Genomic DNA, 20,552 nt, shown 5'->3' on the forward strand with positions numbered 1-20,552 from the left:
TTCACAAAATATCAGAATTGAAGAGTCATGAACACAAGATTTTGCGTTGTCTGCTTACCAATCAAACAGTCGCAATATTAAAAGTATTTGATCAGATATTTTTTTTTTTTTTAGCCTGAACCTAAGAAAACATCAAAAGAGGAACCCAAAACTAGTGTTGTTGAGAAAAAGAAAGAAAACGTAGGATTGAAGCAGAGAAGTTTGGTCGAGGAAATGAAAGAACAGGTATTTAAAAAATGTTTTGCTGCAAACCAGTGTCTGCTTGGATAAAACTTCTTAGTACTGAGATTTTCTTTTATCACAGAAAGTTTTTCGTAACCTTCTATATTGCTTTCCTATGGAGAATTAAAAGTTAAAGACATACATAAGTTAGGAATTTTAATCAAATTATGGCCAAAGGAATAAGATATTCCAATATTATAAGGCTGTTTCATTTTTACCCTGCACAGGTCCAGAAGCGGCAGGAGATGGAGGCTCGGAATGCAGCTAGACGGAAAGCAGCCATTGAGGAGATGATGGCAAGAGAACTAGAGAGACGAGTCGGACCTCCACGGAAACGGTCAAGTGAGGACGACCTTCCACAGACAGTGTGGGATAGCAAGAGGTCGAAGAGCTCCGACTCCAGAAGGAGGGACCATGATCATGGTAAATGTTCTATCTTTATATCCAGAATTATGACAGTTTACACTGCGTACAGTAGTATTATGTTTTACTATTTCAGTATCTAAATTATTGTATTTGTTAAGAAACATTAATTCAGGACTACAGGAAATCACATTTAAAACGAACATGCATACAAAGAACTAATACTTATAACGTAGCAATTACCATTATTATGATTCCTATAAGATTATATGTCTGCACTGTATGTATAACAAACTATGATTAAAACAAAGCGATTTCGTTGGTCCCAAAAAGTTTGTTATAACCATGTTTTACTGTGGTACTAGAGCAGGTATCATACCAATATATTGGTTTTTGCGATAAATCACGATTATATCGAGGAGGCAACTACTGTAGAATATTTCAATCTACAATATTCCTGTTGACTCAAAAACAATCTTGTTTTTGTTTAAAAAGCACCGGAAAACTGATGTGGTTCTTAAAACACAGTTAAAAAATATTTTGAATTATAATAGTTAAAAAATATTTTGAATTATACATTAGTACATAGTTATAAATGTTGAAATATCTTCATTTTAATTTGTACAACTTAATTGCGCTTGCATCCAATGAGATTACAACTAAGAAACCTAGAAAAGAATCAGCAGCTATAATTGGTTTCGTCTACATTGATCAAGTGCCGGTAACTACCGATGCTGATACCCTGTAAAATACAGATTGGTTTGTTGCAATTTGCTATTTCAATCATAGCCATTGTTCTCGGGGACAAGAAAAACTGTCATCTAATTATTCTGTTGTACTGTTTTTTGTTGAAATTGAAGACATTGTGTATTTCTTTATCTAGCTGGTATAAGAAACATTCACATGTTAAAAATAAAAGTATTAATCTATGAACAAAATAATTTTTGCTGCCTCTCTAGTAAAATGAAAGATAATTCTTGCATTATGAAATAGTTCACAAAGTTTGATGTAAACGATACTACTAACCTGTCTGTTCTCAGGATCACATAGGTCATCGAGCGAGAGGGATCATGACAGGGATTCAAAACGGAAACATGATGACAGAAAGGACAAGAAAAAGAAAAAGGACGACAGACATTCAAAGGATCGAGATGAAAAAAGAAAGGATAAGGATAAAGATAGAGAGGAAAGAAAGAAGGATAAACATAGAGACCGTGATGAGAAAAAGAAAGACAAAGATGGAAAGAAAGACAAAGAGAAAAGTAAAGAAAGTAAGAAGGAAGAAAAAAAGGAAGAAAAGAAGGAAAAGAAAGAGGCTGAGGTTGTTGAAGAAGTAAAAGAGAAAGAAGTTGTGCAGGAAGAGAAAGAAATTGTGGAGAAAGCTCCTGTAGTGGAGGAACTACCTCCAGAAACCGAGAAGTTCCTGGAGAAAGCGATGGTCAAGTCTGAGGATAGGATGAAGGAGGTACAACTGGCAAATCTCAAGGTATGACACATTCTTATTTAAAACTTATCCAAACTAGACATTATATGATGATCAAGACGCTTCAAGTGAATTTCTGAAATAACTTTTACCACAGTCTCACCAACAAGGTTTAACTGCATTATTGCATAAAAAATGTATATTTGTTGATAATTTAAAGAAAAACACGAGGATAAACATTCTGAAGGATTTGAGTAATTATTTTCACAACCTATGTAAAAACTAAAATTGGTTACAGATGCAGGCATCAGAGTTAGCTGACTTGGCCCTCAGTAAGCTGGAGTTTCTGGAGGTGACAAAGAAAGGTCTTTCAAAGCTGCAGATCCTTCTTATTGAGCTGGAGGTAAGGCTAGGATTAAATAAATTATTAAAATTGCTATTTCTCAAACATAAATCTTGACATATCTCCAAACATTTAATATATACCAAATGACAAATACTGTAGATAATCTTCCTCCTCGTCAGTTTGTACAAAGGTTAGAAAATATCTTTTGGGCCATCACAAAAATATGAAATATCTGTTGGGCCATCACAAAAATATAAAATATCTGTTGGACCATCACAAAAATATAAAATATCTGTTGGGCCATCACAAAAATATAAAATATCTGTTGGGCCATCACAAAAATATAAAATATCTGTTGGGCCATCACAAAAATATAAAATATCTGTTGGGCCATCACAAAAATATGAAATATCTGTTGGGCCATCACAAAAATATGAAATATCTGTTGGGCCATCACAAAAATATGAAATATCTGTTGGGCCATCATAAAAATATAAAATATCTGTTGGACCGCACAAAAATATAAAATATCTGTTGGGCCGTCACAAAAAATATAAAATATCTGTTGGGCCATCACAAAAATATAAAATATCTGTTGGGCCATCACAAAAATATAAAATATCTGTTGGGCCATCACAAAAATATAAAATATCTGTTGGGCCATCACAAAAATATAAAATATCTGTTGGGCCATCACAAAAATATAAAATATCTGTTGGGCCATCACAAAAATATAAAATATCTGTTGGGCCATCACAAAAATATAAAATATCTGTTGGGCCATCACAAAAATATAAAATATCTGTTGGGCCATCACAAAAATATAAAATATCTGTTGGGCCATCACAAAAATATGAAATATCTGTTGGGCCATCACAAAAATATAAAATATCTGTTGGACCATCACAAAAATATAAAATATCTGTTGGGCCGTCACAAAAATATAAAATATCTGTTGGGCCATCACAAAAATATAAAATATCTGTTGGGCCATCACAAAAATATAAAATATCTGTTGGGCCATCACAAAAATATAAAATATCTGTTGGGCCATCACAAAAATATAAAATATCTGTTGGGCCATCACAAAAATATAAAATATCTGTTGGGCCATCACAAAAATATAAAATATCTGTTGGGCCATCACAAAAATATAAAATATCTGTTGGGCCATCACAAAAATATAAAATATCTGTTGGGCCATCACAAAAATAAAAAATATCTGTTGGGCCATCATAAAAATATAAAATATCTGTTGGGCCATCACAAAAATATAATTACTTAATACTTGACTGAATTTTGTTAAAATCACAGGATTACAATTATCGATGGACTCAAAAATGTGTTGAATACTGTTTTATATTGATTAAGGGTGACTATCACCTGCAATTTTAACTATTGCAATTCTATTGCTATCTGGGAAAACACTATTGCGATAGTTTAACTATTGCAGACTACAATCGATGAATTGGTTGTCATGACGTACATCAAGTGCAGTATTGGTTTAGATTTACTTCCCTTTTCCTGCTAGCATCAGTACCAACTCAAACGCAATGAAGATCATGATTGAAAACATTGTCGGTGTTTGCGATTTGATTAAATTGCGTGGAAAAAGTGACATTACATTGTGACTGCTAGTCAGTTTATCAATCCTCTGTTAGTCTGTTTATCAATCCTCTGTGGGTCTGTTTATCAATCCTCTGTGGGTACATGATTTTAGACCATGTTACAGAAAAATATATGACAATTGAAACTACCAATAGTTATGCATACAAGCGGCGGTTGTTATCGATTTGAGATTGCCATCGATTGATCGAGTTCGGAGACATGCAATCGCAATATATCAATAGTCAGATGTCTTGTTACACCCTAAGTATTGATATTCCTTAATGTTCATTGTAAAAGTTGCACAAAACGTTTTTATTTCCAGACGAGACATCAAGATTGGCAGGCAGGTGGACTAAATACAGAATTCTTTGTGGCTAAACTTGAGGAGGCAAACTGGCAACTACAGCAGTACGAGCAGAGTGCAGCGCCCCCTGGCTGGACATGTCACTGGGACAGGTACGGCCATCTTGTTTTCTCTACTGTCATCTACATCTTCATTGGTGCTACTAAGTATGGACCTGTTACATATCCCGGGAAACAAAAACCTCCACTAAAGATTAAACAACTTCTATATTACGAAAAAATATTTTTTAAAGTCTAAGTTGTAATTGCCTGTTTGCTATCAGAACAATCACGCAGTGAAAACTGGGACAGAACGATATTTAAACAGAAATAGAAATATGAATATATTCTAAAATTGAAAAAAAAAATCTCTGATGCAGGTCCATACTTTACTGCATTGTGTCAGCATTTGGACAGATTAACTTTCTGCCATTTTGTGTTAGCACCTGAGACAGTGTAAAAAAACTGTCCTTTGCTGCAGTTCAAAGGTCACTGACTTTTGTGAAATGTGTGTGACCTTGGTTTACATGACAACTGATCATCTGACTGTCAGATATGGTTCAATGGCAGCAAAATCATCTTATACCAAGAGGACAAAGAGAGAAGAAATTGATACTGTATTGTAAGGATTAGAGGTGAGTAAAACTGGTTTATATTTGTTACCTATGGTAAAGATGAAGAAATTTTGAATCATGGCTGGGAGTTGTCGTAATATTAGTCCTAATTTATGCTGATGTCATTCACAATTCCTAAGATTCATGGAGGAAAAAATTGGTTTTCTTAACGATTTACTAAATACTGAAAGTTTAAACTGTTATTTAATACTTAATAAATTAAAGAATACATACAGAGAAATTAGAAAAGGGAATTCCTTGATTTGTTTGATAGAAACAGAAGGTACATGCAATAATGTTGTCCAAATACAAATTACTTGAATTAAATGATGAATTAAATATTAACAGAAAAAAAAACTGGTTGCAGTTTATTTACTTGTTTTGAAAGTACTGTTATTAAACAATAAGGGTCTTTTAAGGATGTGCCAGGCTTTCAATGCTGAGAAAAGCCACCCACAGTACCTAGAGACTAACCTATTCCTGGCCATTTTCCACATGGATTTCAATCATGGGACCCGGTGGCTTAACCACTTGGCAATTGTAGCCCGCAAGTCATTACATTTAGCTTTGTTAAGATGTAATGAAAAATAAGTTTGTATTGTATTTTCCACATAAGCTTTCAAAAAGACATATAGTTGGGCTTTACATAGTTAACATCAGTTTGTGTTGATATTTGATATTTAACAAAAGTGACTGACATTAGCATACAAAAGGTTACATTAAATATTAATTTGGTTTCATTTCACTTCCTTTGTTGCTTTTCTCCTCATTTCTCTATTTGTTTTTAGTCCCTTTTTGGTTAATTCTGTAAGTATCTTGTAAAATTCTGATCTAAATTTTCATTCTTTAATATATCTTCGACTCTGTCTTGTTTGCAAGATAAACAACAGAACATAGTTTATCATCATAATCTTATGTGGCTAAAAATTGCTGCTGTATTCAGAATTATCAATACTTTCTTGTGTGATAAAACTGGATGAAAACGTGTATGGTTTTGTAGGTTAGGTGAACCTACATCTTCCCATGTCTTACCTGCCGGTATTGGTAATATGACAATTAAACTCAGTCACAAGTCTCCATTCTAGGTGGTTAGCCACATCAGCCCATAAATTCCTGTTTTATGTAATTATGTCTTCTCATGCTTCAGACTTACCTAGCCATATATTGGTAAAAAACTTCAAGCCCTGTCACAAGTCTCCATTCTTGGTAGTTAGCTATAGCCACATCTGTTCCGATCTTTGGTCAGCAAGTCTTACAGACAAAATTCATTTACCTGGTAACAGTAGTGTGTTTTCTAAGGTAGAATCAGAGGCCGTTTGACAAGACATCTTTCCATGTTTGGCTATAGTCAGGTCACTTATGAACTCTGCATGTGCTGGTCAGTTATCTTTCCCCTGGCCCCGACTCTCTCTATACATGTATATATGTCCAGTTCATTGTGTGACATCTCAGTTTTCTGGAGCACTTTTATCTTTTTATTTACTTCCAATCCAAATAATTGTATGGATGGGAAATAAAAGAATCAGAAAAAATATAGGAAGTTTAACATGTTTTTTTTTCTTTTGAATTTTACATTTGCTTCTCAAATAATCAGTAACAGTTCCTATAACTATAACACATTTTGTATATATGTTATTATCATATTTTGTTTCTGAATTTTCTGTTTGCCCAAAAATTTGTTTCTGTCCTTTCTATTTCTTCTCCTCAGACTTTCAATGAAGTGAAATGAAGCCATGTATTGTGTAAAAGTTTGTAATTTGCTAATATGTTGTTCTTTTTCAGGGCTAATTAATGATTTTGAATTTCAGAGAAAAAATGTTATTCATTCTACAGAAATAAAGGAAACTTGATTATGACATTACTTTGACTTTTCTTTGAACTGCTGGACTGCATTTTCATTGCTAATACCGAATAATCCATACTACGATTTAAATTTGATAGATATTTTTTTAATCAAATACAATTGAAATCATGCTGTGGTGCCTCATCTGCAATCGTCTTTTCGGTGTTAACTTTCTCTTCACACTTGTTCTTCTCAAAAACTAAGAGCTGTGGTGTTTTGCCTGTAGCATGCTGAGGTAAATAACTATCAAGTTTGTTTAAATAAATGACCTTGAACTTCATTCAAGGCTTCAGGAATCAGAAAGGTTATGATCTTAAATGAATCTTTCTCAATACTATAAGGCTTAGATTCCTGATATTTGACCCCAGGGTGTAATATCCTGGCATTAAAGGTTCCATAAAATAACCATTATAAATTATTTAATGAAAATTTACCCATTATCAAAAGGGAATTTACATTTGGGCATGTAGCTTGCATCAGGATCATCAGAGAGCAGGTGACTGATTCTGACCCATGGGACCAAGGTCAAAAGGTTAAAGGTTATTTTTAATTTAAAAATTCACAATTAGGAACATACACCTATGAATGTCAGTAATCAGGTTGAAAAGTAGGTCAGTTTTGGTTCGATGACAGAAGTATGGAAGATATGAATGGTGTAAAATGTAAGTACATGATATTATTTAATCAGGACCTTATCATAACTGAGCAAGAGTGACAAACTAGAAGGCTATACTATATCACTAGGTTAGCAATTTTTCATGATTTGTAGCCCATCAAACAAATTAACTTATCTTCTGCTGGTTAAGTAGAACATGAAAACAAAATTGATGATCATGAAAGCGTTTACACAACAAGAATACATATATATCATTGTATATGAAGTCCAGTCGTCGTCCGAAGACTTTTCTTCGCAACACAGAGATCAGAAGATATTTTTGCCAGTGGCAGTGCCAATGCTGATGTTTGTTTGGCCCTAAATGACACTGGCTGTCGATGGGTCATTAAATAAAAACAAACAAAAAACAAGAATTTCGGAAGGCTTAGAATAAAAGTGTGTGGAGTTCAAGAACTAGGACACTGAGAAAAAATAACTGGAATGACATCTCAAACCATTTTCATGTTGAAAGACTTTACAGAATTCTGTTGGATATTGCTTGTGGAACTGTAGACAGTGTTGATTACTGTGTTTGTGGAAAGACGTTTTGATCAATTGATAACAAACATTTGTGGTGTGGACTTTGTAAACTGAATAGTTTACCATGAAGTGTATCTGAGCTTAGTATTTTACCATGAAGTGTACCTGACTCAAAGACTGCTTTCAAAGGACTGATGTCACTTTTACAGGACAAGTACTGAAACTTTTATATTGCTGTGACTTTTCACTGGAGTGATTCCATCAAGTCTACAAAAGCCATTGAAAGATTAAAATTTTAACCACTTTGCTAATTTCTTGCAAAAGAAGAGAAGCAAATTTATTTACTTTTTTCAAGTATTATTCAACAAAAAATGGCCAAAGAAGATTTGATGAGGCAAGAAGAAAGAAACACACAAGGCAAGAAGAAAGTCCAAGGGAATGACAAAGTAAAGCAAAAATGGGAAATGACAAAAAATACAGAAAAAATTTGAAGATGACTGAAGTATTAAAAATTCTAATGATTGCTGGATTCCATCTGAACATGACAACATTGAAGTCATTTGATGATGCTGATTTGTAAAGATCTCCGGAATGTAGAGTCTGCTTAAATTGATTGGTAAATGTATTAAGCACATGGCAGCGTAAGTTTACCATGTAAGTAATCAGGAGAGAGATAATCATTTAATTTTCTGTAAATTTTTACGAGGGTACTTATTAAAGTGTATAAATCATAATTTGTAATAATTTGGTGAATGTAAAAGTTTAGTTTTACACCTAACATTTCATCTGTTTCACTTTAAAAGACTCATTCTAATTAAACCATCAAGTTATTTTAGTACTTAATAATACAGCTATATGGGAGTTCAAATATTGAACTTTCGGTGACATTTCAATGTCACCTTTTTCAATTTATTCTTTTACTTTTATGATTTTGATGTATGAAGCTTAATCATTAAGTTTCACATCCTAGCTGCACTCGGAGTCATTTAAGGATATGGAAAGTTTAGTAGGAAATCCAGAGTACCCAGCGAGAAATTAGCAGTAGTTTATGGTCAGTACCTGGTACTGCCACATGTAGGTTTCAAACGGGCTACCCAGAGGTTTAGGGCTAGTGATTTAAACCTTCACCACACGGGCACTGGCCCCCTTGCAATGTGACCATATCTTGTTTTAACAGTGAAAATACAATGTAACATTATTATTGGTCAAAAGTGAAAGTGTAATGAAAATAGATTTTTCCTGAAAATGTCCTGTAGGCAGTGTTGGGCTTATTTATTGTTACCTAGTAGATATCATCTCTTCGTAGACACTGGACAGGACAAATTATTTGATAATGGTCACTCTTAGGTCATTGAGCGTGAAGCATGCCCATAATTAGCTTGATAGATCAAGTTGGAAAGAGCAGATACTACATTGTATACCACAGAAGCGATGAAGAGTTTTTGTCCTCAAAATAAAATGAAAAATAATAACATCTCAGAAAAAAAAACGTTTAGTTGTTTGAATTTTAGAAATACACTTTTTAAATTAGTCTCAATTTTCAAAATTTAATTCTACAACTCCAGGCTAATTTTCCAAAATTGAAAATCTGATTATGTAATATATTGTATAAACTTGCATGTTTTTTCTAGTTAAATAAATGAAAGTAAAATATCTCTCTCCGTCCGTCAGTTGCTTCAGATAGTATGTTCAGATTGATGCATTTATAAGGGTTTAAAGAAGTCTTCAACCAGAATTAAATGTTTTGTAATACAGTATATTAATTATGACTTATTTTTCGATCTTTGCTTTTGTTTTGAGATTGGTAAGGAGAGTATTTTAATTAATAGGTATACAACTTGATTAGAATTGAGAGAGCACTATTACTATGTTATGGAGACTATAAAAACAAGAAAGATAACTGTTTACATTATGTTTACATTAGTTTAATTAATTATTAAATATCGCCATAATTTCTCAATGAACTGTTCCAGTTTGAGAAGTAAGAGAGTTCAAATTCGTATTTAGGGATGAATGAACTAGTGTCTACAATTACATTTGTGCTTATATTATATTGGTTCAAAGAAAGTTTCCAAATTAATGCAAATAAATTTATCTGGTATCTTCTCTGAAATGTTCTTTTAAATGTATAAAGAATAGGAAACTGTGATAAGTAAGAAGTAAATTCTCAAATCTTGGATTTGATATACAATATAAGTGGGAGGAAAATCTCTTAATAACTTTTTACAACCTTTTATTGACTGTGAGCATACTTCAGATATTATAGAATCTGTGTCCAGGAAAAAAAGAAATTGTCCTCATTTTTTGCCGTTTCATTGCTGTTGTAAGTTGAGCTGTTTATGTCACCTTCTGTCCTTTACTTGGCAGCGGTTTAGTTTCATGACTTCCGTAGTTCATCAACCGAAATGATGACTTGTAGAAAGAAGAAATTTGAAAATTAGTCGTAAAGGTTTTGATATATACATTTAAAATCTCATCAATGAAATCAATATTTTAAAACAAGACATTCTTCATATTTTTCTTTGAAAATAATTACATTAATATTGATTGATTTTTAATGCATGAACTCTCCGTCTATGCAATCTTGTATATAATTTATCAAGTTTACACAAGCAGGGGATGCCCTAATGTGTTATGTTATTTTTTTTTCTTTCATCTCATTATTTTTACTGCTGAATGATGTAAATGAACTTGAAAACACTAATAAAAGGATGTTGAAATGATTTAGTTGACTAGCCCTGTCAGTAAATCATATCAATTTATACTGTAATGCACTGCTATGGAAACAAAATGGGGTTTTACCATTAGCTTACTGTAAATGTGACCTCTGTCAAGGTGATCTTAGCATAACGTGTATTGTTATTTGGGATCCCCAGTGTCAACAAGAAAACTTTTCATTATTTTTTGCATTTTAGGAATTTGTGATTTGATTGAATGAAGTAGACTCAGATAACTTTTATTATTGTTATGATAGCAATAATCAATATTGTTTAAAGCATTTATTTTTACTGTTAACTTTTCATTAAAGATCCCAACTATATCATGTCAAAATAATTTACTCAAGGATAACCCTTTTTAGTTATGCAGGGGAGATAACCATTCTTAGTTATATAAGGGAGATAACCTATTCAGTTCCCAGAGAGCTGGTATTATCTGTTACAGTATAAATTGAGATTTGTACAGGTGAAATTTAACTATACAGAGTTGAAGTTCAAGTAATGGGTAGAAAGTTCATCTCTTTTATTTTCTTCTCTCATGGGTGTTTTCCTGTGTAGAGCTTACAGGCGATACTTTTACATGGGCAAGAAGAGCAAGCGCACACAATGGGACTATCCAGATGACGAGGATGAAGAGGAGGAGGAAAATGATGAGAGCAGCAATGCCATGGTGGAAAAGGATAGCTCTGAAAAGTTTGTCCCCAAGCCACCGGAAAGGCATCCAGATGGAGAGCTTTCACGCTCGCCCGAGTCTCATTCTGTGACCTCAGCATCTTCCGAGCCAACCAGTCTGTCGTCAAGTATGAGGGACATTGACTTGGTTACTTCGACAACGGTTGTGAGTGGAGGGTCAAGGCCAGAGGTTGGAGCTCTAGCAGACACCACGGTTTCTTCAAAATCGGCAGTCATTTCTTCTAGCATCCTAAGACAGTCAGAGGTAAGGCTTTCTGTCCGTAATTCACCTAGGCTATCCATATATAAACATCAGATGTTATAACACACACAAAACCCTGTCCATAATTCACCTAAGCTATCCATATATAAACATCAGATGTTATAACATACACAAAACCCTGTCCATAATTCACCTAAGCTATCCATATATAAACATCAGATGTTATAACATACACAAAACCCTGTCCATAATTCACCTAAGCTATCCATATATAAACATCAGATGTTATAACATACACAAAACCCTGTCCATAATTCACCTAAGCTATCCATATATAAACATCAGATGTTATAACATACACAAAACCCTGTCCATAATTCACCTAAGCTATCCATATATAAACATCAGATGTTATAACATACACAAAACCCTGTCCATAATTCACCTAAGCTATCCATATATAAACATCAGATGTTATAACATACACAAAACCCTGTCCATAATTCACCTAAGCTATCCATATATAAACATCAGATGTTATAACATACACAAAACCCTGTCCATAATTCACCTAAGCTATCCATATATAAACATCAGATGTTATAACATACACAAAACCCTGTCCATAATTCACCTAAGCTATCCATATATAAACATCAGATGTTATAACATACACAAAACCCTGTCCATAATTCACCTAAGCTATCCATATATAAACATCAGATGTTATAACATACACAAAACCCTGTCCATAATTCACCTAAGCTATCCATATATAAACATCAGATGTTATAACATACACAAAACCCTGTCCATAATTCACCTAAGCTATCCATATATAAACATCAGATGTTATAACATACACAAAACCCTGTCCATAATTCACCTAAGCTATCCATATATAAACATCAGATGTTATAACATACACAAAACCCTGTCCATAATTCACCTAAGCTATCCATATATAAACATCAGATGTTATAACATACACAAAACCCTGTCCATAATTCACCTAAGCTATCCATATATAAACATCAGATGTTATAACATACACAAAACCCTGTCCATAATTCACCTAAGCTATCCATATATAAACATCAGATGTTATAACATACACAAAACCCTGTCCATAATTCACCTAAGCTATCCATATATAAACATCAGATGTTATAACATACACAAAACCCTGTCCATAATTCACCTAAGCTATCCATATATAAACATCAGATGTTATAACATACACAAAACCTGTCCATAATTCACCTAAGCTATCCATATATAAACATCAGATGTTATAACATACACAAAACCCTGTCCATAATTCACCTAAGCTATCCATATATAAACATCTGATGTTATAACATACACAAAACCCTGTCCATAATTCACCTAAGCTATCCATATATAAACATCAGATGTTATAACATACACAAAACCCTGTCCATAATTCACCTAAGCTATCCATATATATAAACATCTGATGTTATAACATACACAAAACCCTGTCCATAATTCACCTAAGCTATCCATATATAAACATCAGATGTTATAACATACACAAAACCCTGTCCATAATTCACCTAAGCTATCCATATATAAACATCAGATGTTATAACATACACAAAACCCTGTCCATAATTCACCTAAGCTATCCATATATAAACATCTGATGTTATAACATACACAAAACCCTGTCCATAATTCACCTAAGCTATCCATATATAAACATCAGATGTTATAACATACACAAAACCCTGTCCATAATTCACCTAAGCTATCCATATATAAACATCAGATGTTATAACATACACAAAACCCTGTCCATAATTCACCTAAGCTATCCATATATAAACATCAGATGTTATAACATACACAAAACCCTGTCCATAATTCACCTAAGCTATCCATATATAAACATCAGATGTTATAACATACACAAAACCCTGTCCATAATTCACCTAAGCTATCCATATATAAACATCAGATGTTATAACATACACAAAACCCTGTCCATAATTCACCTAAGCTATCCATATATAAACATCAGATGTTATAACATACACAAAACCCTGTCCATAATTCACCTAAGCTATCCATATATAAACATCAGATGTTATAACATACACAAAACCCTGTCCATAATTCACCTAAGCTATCCATATATAAACATCAGATGTTATAACATACACAAAACCCTGTCCATAATTCACCTAAGCTATCCATATATAAACATCAGATGTTATAACATACACAAAACCCTGTCCATAATTCACCTAAGCTATCCATATATAAACATCAGATGTTATAACATACACAAAACCCTGTCCATAATTCACCTAAGCTATCCATATATAAACATCAGATGTTATAACATACACAAAACCCTGTCCATAATTCACCTAAGCTATCCATATATAAACATCAGATGTTATAACATACACAAAACCCTGTCCATAATTCACCTAAGCTATCCATATATAAACATCAGATGTTATAACATACACAAAACCCTGTCCATAATTCACCTAAGCTATCCATATATAAACATCAGATGTTATAACATACACAAAACCCTGTCCATAATTCACCTAAGCTATCCATATATAAACATCAGATGTTATAACATACACAAAACCCTGTCCATAATTCACCTAAGCTATCCATATATAAACATCAGATGTTATAACATACACAAAACCCTGTCCATAATTCACCTAAGCTATCCATATATAAACATCAGATGTTATAACATACACAAAACCCTGTCCATAATTCACCTAAGCTATCCATATATAAACATCAGATGTTATAACATACACAAAACCCTGTCCATAATTCACCTAAGCTATCCATATATAAACATCAGATGTTATAACATACACAAAACCCTGTCCATAATTCACCTGAGCTATCCATATATAAACATCAGATGTTATAACATACACAAAACCCTGTCCATAATTCACCTAAGCTATCCATATATAAACATCAGATGTTATAACATACACAAAACCCTGTCCATAATTCACCTAAGCTATCCATATATAAACATCAGATGTTATAACATACACAAAACCCTGTCCATAATTCACCTAAGCTATATATATAAACATCAGATGTTATAACATACACAAAACCCTGTCCATAATTCACCTAGCTATCCATATATAAACATCAGATGTTATAACTACACAAAACCTGTCCATAATTCACCTAAGCTATCCATATATAAACATCAGATGTTATAACATACACAAAACCCTGTCCATAATTCACCTAAGCTATCCATATATAAACATCAGATGTTATAACATACACAAAACCCTGTCCATAATTCACCTAAGCTATCCATATATAAACATCAGATGTTATAACATACACAAAACCCTGTCCATAATTCACCTAAGCTATCCATATATAAACATCAGATGTTATAACATACACAAAACCCTGTCCATAATTCACCTGAGCTATCCATATATAAACATCAGATGTTATAACATACACAAAACCCTGTCCATAATTCACCTAAGCTATCCATATATAAACATCAGATGTTATAACATACACAAAACCCTGTCCATAATTCACCTAAGCTATCCATATATAAACATCAGATGTTATAACATACACAAAACCCTGTCCATAATTCACCTAGGCTATCCATATATAAACATCAGATGTTATAACATACACAAAACCCTGTCCATAATTCACCTAAGCTATCCATATATAAACATCAGATGTTATAACATACACAAAACCCTGTCCATAATTCACCTAAGCTATCCATATATAAACATCAGATGTTATAACATACACAAAACCCTGTCCATAATTCACCTAAGCTATCCATATATAAACATCAGATGTTATAACATACACAAAACCCTGTCCATAATTCACCTACCTAAGCTATATATATATAAACATCAGATGTTATAACATACACAAAACCCTGTCCATAATTCACCTAAGCTATCCATATATAAACATCAGATGTTATAACATACACAAAACCCTTTCCATAATTCACCTAGGCTATCCATATATAAACATCAGATGTTATAACATACACAAAACCCTGTCCATAATTCACCTAAGCTATCCATATATAAACATCAGATGTTATAACTTACACAAAACCCTGTCCATAATTCACCTAAGCTATCCATATATAAACATCAGATGTTATAACACACACAAAAATGTTGTAAAATATAAAAAGGAGGAGAAAAGAAAGTATTAAAGTAAGTTAGAAAAATGTGGAGGAAATAAAAAGGTGTTTCAAACAGAAGTGTAATATAATCGCTTAAAACGTAACATTCAATACATCTCTCTCAGTTCTTAAATCAATGTTAGGGTCTGTTTGAAATAAATTGAATTATTTATGTTATGTTATTTATGATCTACAAATTCTAAATAAGGTTTCTGAATTAAGTCATTAAGAATTTAAGATGTTGATTTCTGGTGTTTTCTCATTCACATCTTTATATGGTGTAACCATTAAATGGACATTTTCTTGCAGACAACATCAAAAGAAACTGTTCAAGAAAACCAAAGTGGTAAGTGTAAATAATTTATGTTAAAGATTAAATTTTACCATATTTTCCAGAGTATAAGCTGCAGAGACCTTCTTCAGTTTTAGTAGTACACTATATCACTAAACATCTGATCTATAGAGTGGATTCTCAGATAACCATGTAGAATGTAATCTCCATCATTTTCATGATTCTAAAGCTGCTTTCGGTTCTGAGTAAGGAGTTGAGATGCACATCATTCACGTTTGATTGTCTAAGAAATCAAAGTGTGCATCTATCTCTCTACCCTATTTGTAAGGTTAAATGTCAAATGTGACCACTTTTATGAGTTACAGGGATATAGTCTGTAAAAGCTGAATTATTCACAATGTGGAATTTTTTTCCGCTTTATTGATTCTCTGTAGTTATGTATCCCCAGCAAACAAGAACTTGCATTCGGTGATGCCAGAATATTTTGCTAAATAAACAGTATTGAGAAAGATATTGTTCTTAAGATTCTGGACTGTTTTTAGGATGATCATAGACTGATTAGTGAATTTTTATAATCATTTCTCACTAAAAACTGTGTAAAATTTCCAGATGTGAAAATATCTACTAATATAGTACATGATTTAATTAGTTCTTATGTGTGTTAAACTATTAACTCATCTCGCAGGTCATGCTGAGGAAGGTGGTCAGCAGAGAGGTTTTAACTACCTAAGTAATAATGAAATGGGGATCTACAGAGGAGAACCTCCACCGCCGGGCACCGACCTGGAGTTGTTACTTACCGCCCCACCCCCACCTCCTCCTCCGGACGATCAAAGACAAGAGTACAGAGGTCTGAGTGATGATGATGAGGAGGAGCCCGACCAAGGCAGACGTGACGTCCAGAACGGAGACAGTGATATGGATGTGGACAGTAATGAGGCATTGCCTTCTAGTGTTCAAACTTACAGTCCGCAGTCGGACGGGGCACTATCCTTCAGTCAGGCCAGCAGGCTAGGTGAACAAATGTTCTCTCAAAATATGGAACAACCTAGTACCATAATTACTCGTGGACCTCAGATCTTCTCTTCGGATGCTGTGATGCCTCCGACACAGGGAATGGGAGACGGGTACTACCCAGCGTCATCAATTGGGGACATTGTAGAGAGCAGTGGATCCTTCGCTGCAGCAGCCTCCAGTACACAGGACTTTGTGGAAGGATCAGCAGACAGTCTCTCTACTGGTCATCCATCCTCTCCTTATCCTGTCGACAAAGAGAAGAAGAAAAAGAAAAAAGATAAGGTGATATTATTGCATCTGCAATAACCCCTGATATCCAATAATAAAGCTGTAATGTTTAGGCGGATTTCAAATTTGAAGTATTAGGATTTTTCTAAAAGTTTCTTCTACATAATTCCATGCACCTGTTAGCTAGTCTGATGAACAGTTCCAATCATTATATTGGAAATGTTACATTATATGAGGGATAATGTTCAGACAGTTATTTTTTTAGGAATATGCTTGTAAAGTTGTATAGTCTGTGACTTGCTGTAATTTTGGCATAGAACAAAGTATTTAAAGTGTAGATGTTTAAAATAGCTCGGAAATGTCAAAACTGTTTCAATCTGTACGGATATTGCCGTTGTTGACCATGTGATACGATTCGGGAGGTTCCGATCTATACTGGTATGGCTGATGTCGGTCACGTGATGCAATTTGGTTTTCCCATATTACCTGAAACTTTGAAACATAATGTTTGTGATTGGGAAAATTACGAGAAATACAATTTAATCTGTATGAAGAAGGGTATAGTAATATAGGGTGATCAGTGATTGTCAATTTTCACATTATTGTTATCTTGAGGGTATCTTGGATTCAGCTGTGGGGGGAGCTAGAACATATGCTAACATAGTTTCAGAATTGGGAAACTGAATACGAGATATAATGTTTTTTTTGTTGTAATTCAGACCATGAGTAGTACCAGTCTAAATCTCAAGAAAAAGAATGTGTCCTCAATGGTCCTGAAGTGGCAGAAAGTGAAAAAGGAAGTGGAGATAGAAGAGCGTAACCGGGAGGAACGAGAGATGGCCATACGTCAACAATTAGAGGAACTCAAACAGGAATACAGCTGATCTATCTTCCTTACAGTGGGTAAGTTTTCTTCTTCAGTAATTTGGACATTACTGACCATAAATTTTATTGAGGTCCTGTATTATCTGACCATATTCGTCAGAACTGTGAACTGATCCACTGTCATTTTCTGTTCCAATATTCATTGATTAACGGAAAAAAATGTTATCTGTTGTTTTCATTGCAAATCATTTCTAATCAAGCGAAATTCTAAGTTAACCTATAATATGTCCTGAAAACTGCGGATCATTATTGCAGCCCTTTGCTGGTGGAATACTGCATGGAAGTGTATTGATCGCTACTTTCTTTGTAGGTATGGAATACAGTTGTGGAGTAAAGGTCATTTGCCAAGACAATCAGGAATTGGCCCAAGATTTTGTGACTTTTCACATGCTCAAACTTGTTATTTTTCTGGTGACTTGATACTTTTTTGTGACCATGAAGTTGTCTCTGCTATTGTGACCATGAAGTTGTCTCTGCTAATGTCTCGCCTCTCCAAACGATTGACAGAGAGCAAGGATACATTTATTTGCTAATGAATCGAAGTACACTGATGCCTAAAGCCTACAGGTTGATTAACATGAACTGCTGAGGTACCGGTAACTGGCTATATATCCGTAATGACCTGGTTAATGGAAGTATACCTGTTAGATGACTAGATGAGTGTTTCTTGATATAGCATCAAGCAGTATTGTTATGCAATACACCAGAAATGTTTTGCATGGGGAAAACTGTGGTCATTTTAACACTATTCTCTATATGGGAATGAATGTGCTTAGGTAATGGAGTAATGCCTGATTTGGCAGATTCAGATTGGCTGTTATATAATAGTACATATCTAAGTTGTGTCAAATTATAGATTGTCACGTAGGACTACTTCTGGCTTAAACTGACGAATGTTAGTATTTTATCTTTAAATATGGTGGTGTATTTGTGAATGTGTGTTCTGTATGGAATTAAAAGAGACTTGTACTTTTCAAAAATGTTTTAAAATTGAATCCTGATTCCTGTTGCCAGATATCTGAAAAAGGAATTTGACATGAGTTGTGAATGTAATCGATTTTATTATTAAATTTTATAACTGTACATGGGAAAGAAAAAAAATGTGATAATTGGAAGCATGAAATGTCTTTTAATTAAAAAAACATAAACAAAATTAGTAAAAATATGATTTTTACATACTGCTTTATAAATACAATGCTGTCTACATTATAATTTTAGTGTGAAGCTTGAAGATAGATTCAGGGTAGTCTATGTAAATCATAGTACTAGTGTATCTTGGTTATAATTAATGAAATATTGTTAAATCTCGATACAATCATATTTATTTCAGTTCTGGTGCTATTGCTTTAAAGCCAAGAACATATGTTTTGGTATTTTGTCTGTCCCTTTGCTTATTATCCTGTCTGCACTATTATTCTTTACTGTACTCGACACTGCAGCTTCATACTTACTTCACCTATATAAATGTTTTGTGTATGTGTATCAAAAATAGGTTACTGTGATCTATATTTTGACTTATATTTGACCTCTGTATCAGAGAAACACTACTGTATGTCTTTGCCTAGATACTGAACACTGGATCATGCTATAAGTAATAACGTGTTTATCAAGGTAGAAAAATGTATCATTCACTGTGATTTGTACTTTGACCAGCACAAACAAAATGCTTTGTCAGGTGCTAAATTCAGATGTTGGATGGGAGAATAGAATTAACTATTTTCACCTACAGACGCAACTGATTTCTTTTTTTTTCTTTGAGACAAGTGGTTGAGTATGAGTGGTTTACCAAATGTAGTAGAGGAGTATTAAGAGGAGATCTACAACTGTTGTATGATTACTGGATATACCAGTACATGGTTTTACTGAGTGTGTCCCGCTACACAGCAGATATCTTGTTAATGGTACGGATGAAATGACTTATGAAATAAAAATCATTTCATTTCAAACAATTCAGTTTGAGTTGTGTTTTATGTCTTAGTTACATCTAATGTTTGGGTGAGTTAGGTGTAGGTCCATCCTTGATACTCCAGGGGTTCCGATCACATACTATCTCTACACCTCTGGACTATCTCATTGTAAAATTGGAGACAGCTCGGCGGAAAACATTTGACCTATCACAGGCCAGCAAAGATTTCCTTTGAAGACTACAGAGAGAGCAAAACCCAACTTCAAAGCCACACAGTCAACCACAGTGTATCTTTTGATGTACATTAAAGAAATAAATTACCTGTTCTGTTGACTTCAATTTTACTATGAAATAGTCCATGGATGTTGAGATCTATGTGATTGGAACCTCTGGATTATCGAGTGTGGTGTAGCTATAGGTCATGTAATGGAGAAGAAGACAAACTTGAATTTGGTGTAGGTCATGTTATGGAGAAGAAAAACTTTGGTTACAAAGAA

The 20,552-nt window shown here is 33.6% G+C and overlaps 1 protein-coding gene across 1 annotated transcript in view; it reads left to right on the forward strand.

The window, feature by feature from the left end:
* Nucleotides 1-20,088, forward strand: part of LOC138329200 (formin-binding protein 4-like) — a 30,457-nt gene extending 10,369 nt beyond the window's left edge. Inside the window, exons 9-18 of the mRNA XM_069276014.1 lie at nucleotides 115-225; nucleotides 450-645; nucleotides 1,626-2,071; nucleotides 2,307-2,411; nucleotides 4,285-4,418; nucleotides 11,172-11,550; nucleotides 16,037-16,073; nucleotides 16,705-17,318; nucleotides 17,984-18,167; nucleotides 18,460-20,088. Of these exons, the coding sequence (XP_069132115.1) occupies nucleotides 115-225; nucleotides 450-645; nucleotides 1,626-2,071; nucleotides 2,307-2,411; nucleotides 4,285-4,418; nucleotides 11,172-11,550; nucleotides 16,037-16,073; nucleotides 16,705-17,318; nucleotides 17,984-18,148 (2,187 nt within the window). The 3' untranslated portion in view covers nucleotides 18,149-18,167; nucleotides 18,460-20,088. The remainder of the gene's footprint in view (nucleotides 1-114; nucleotides 226-449; nucleotides 646-1,625; nucleotides 2,072-2,306; nucleotides 2,412-4,284; nucleotides 4,419-11,171; nucleotides 11,551-16,036; nucleotides 16,074-16,704; nucleotides 17,319-17,983; nucleotides 18,168-18,459) is intronic.
* The last annotated feature ends 464 nt before the right edge of the window (nucleotides 20,089-20,552 follow it).

Source organism: Argopecten irradians, chromosome 8 (assembly GCF_041381155.1).
Source record: "Argopecten irradians isolate NY chromosome 8, Ai_NY, whole genome shotgun sequence".
Taxonomy (NCBI): Eukaryota; Metazoa; Mollusca; class Bivalvia; order Pectinida; family Pectinidae; genus Argopecten; species Argopecten irradians.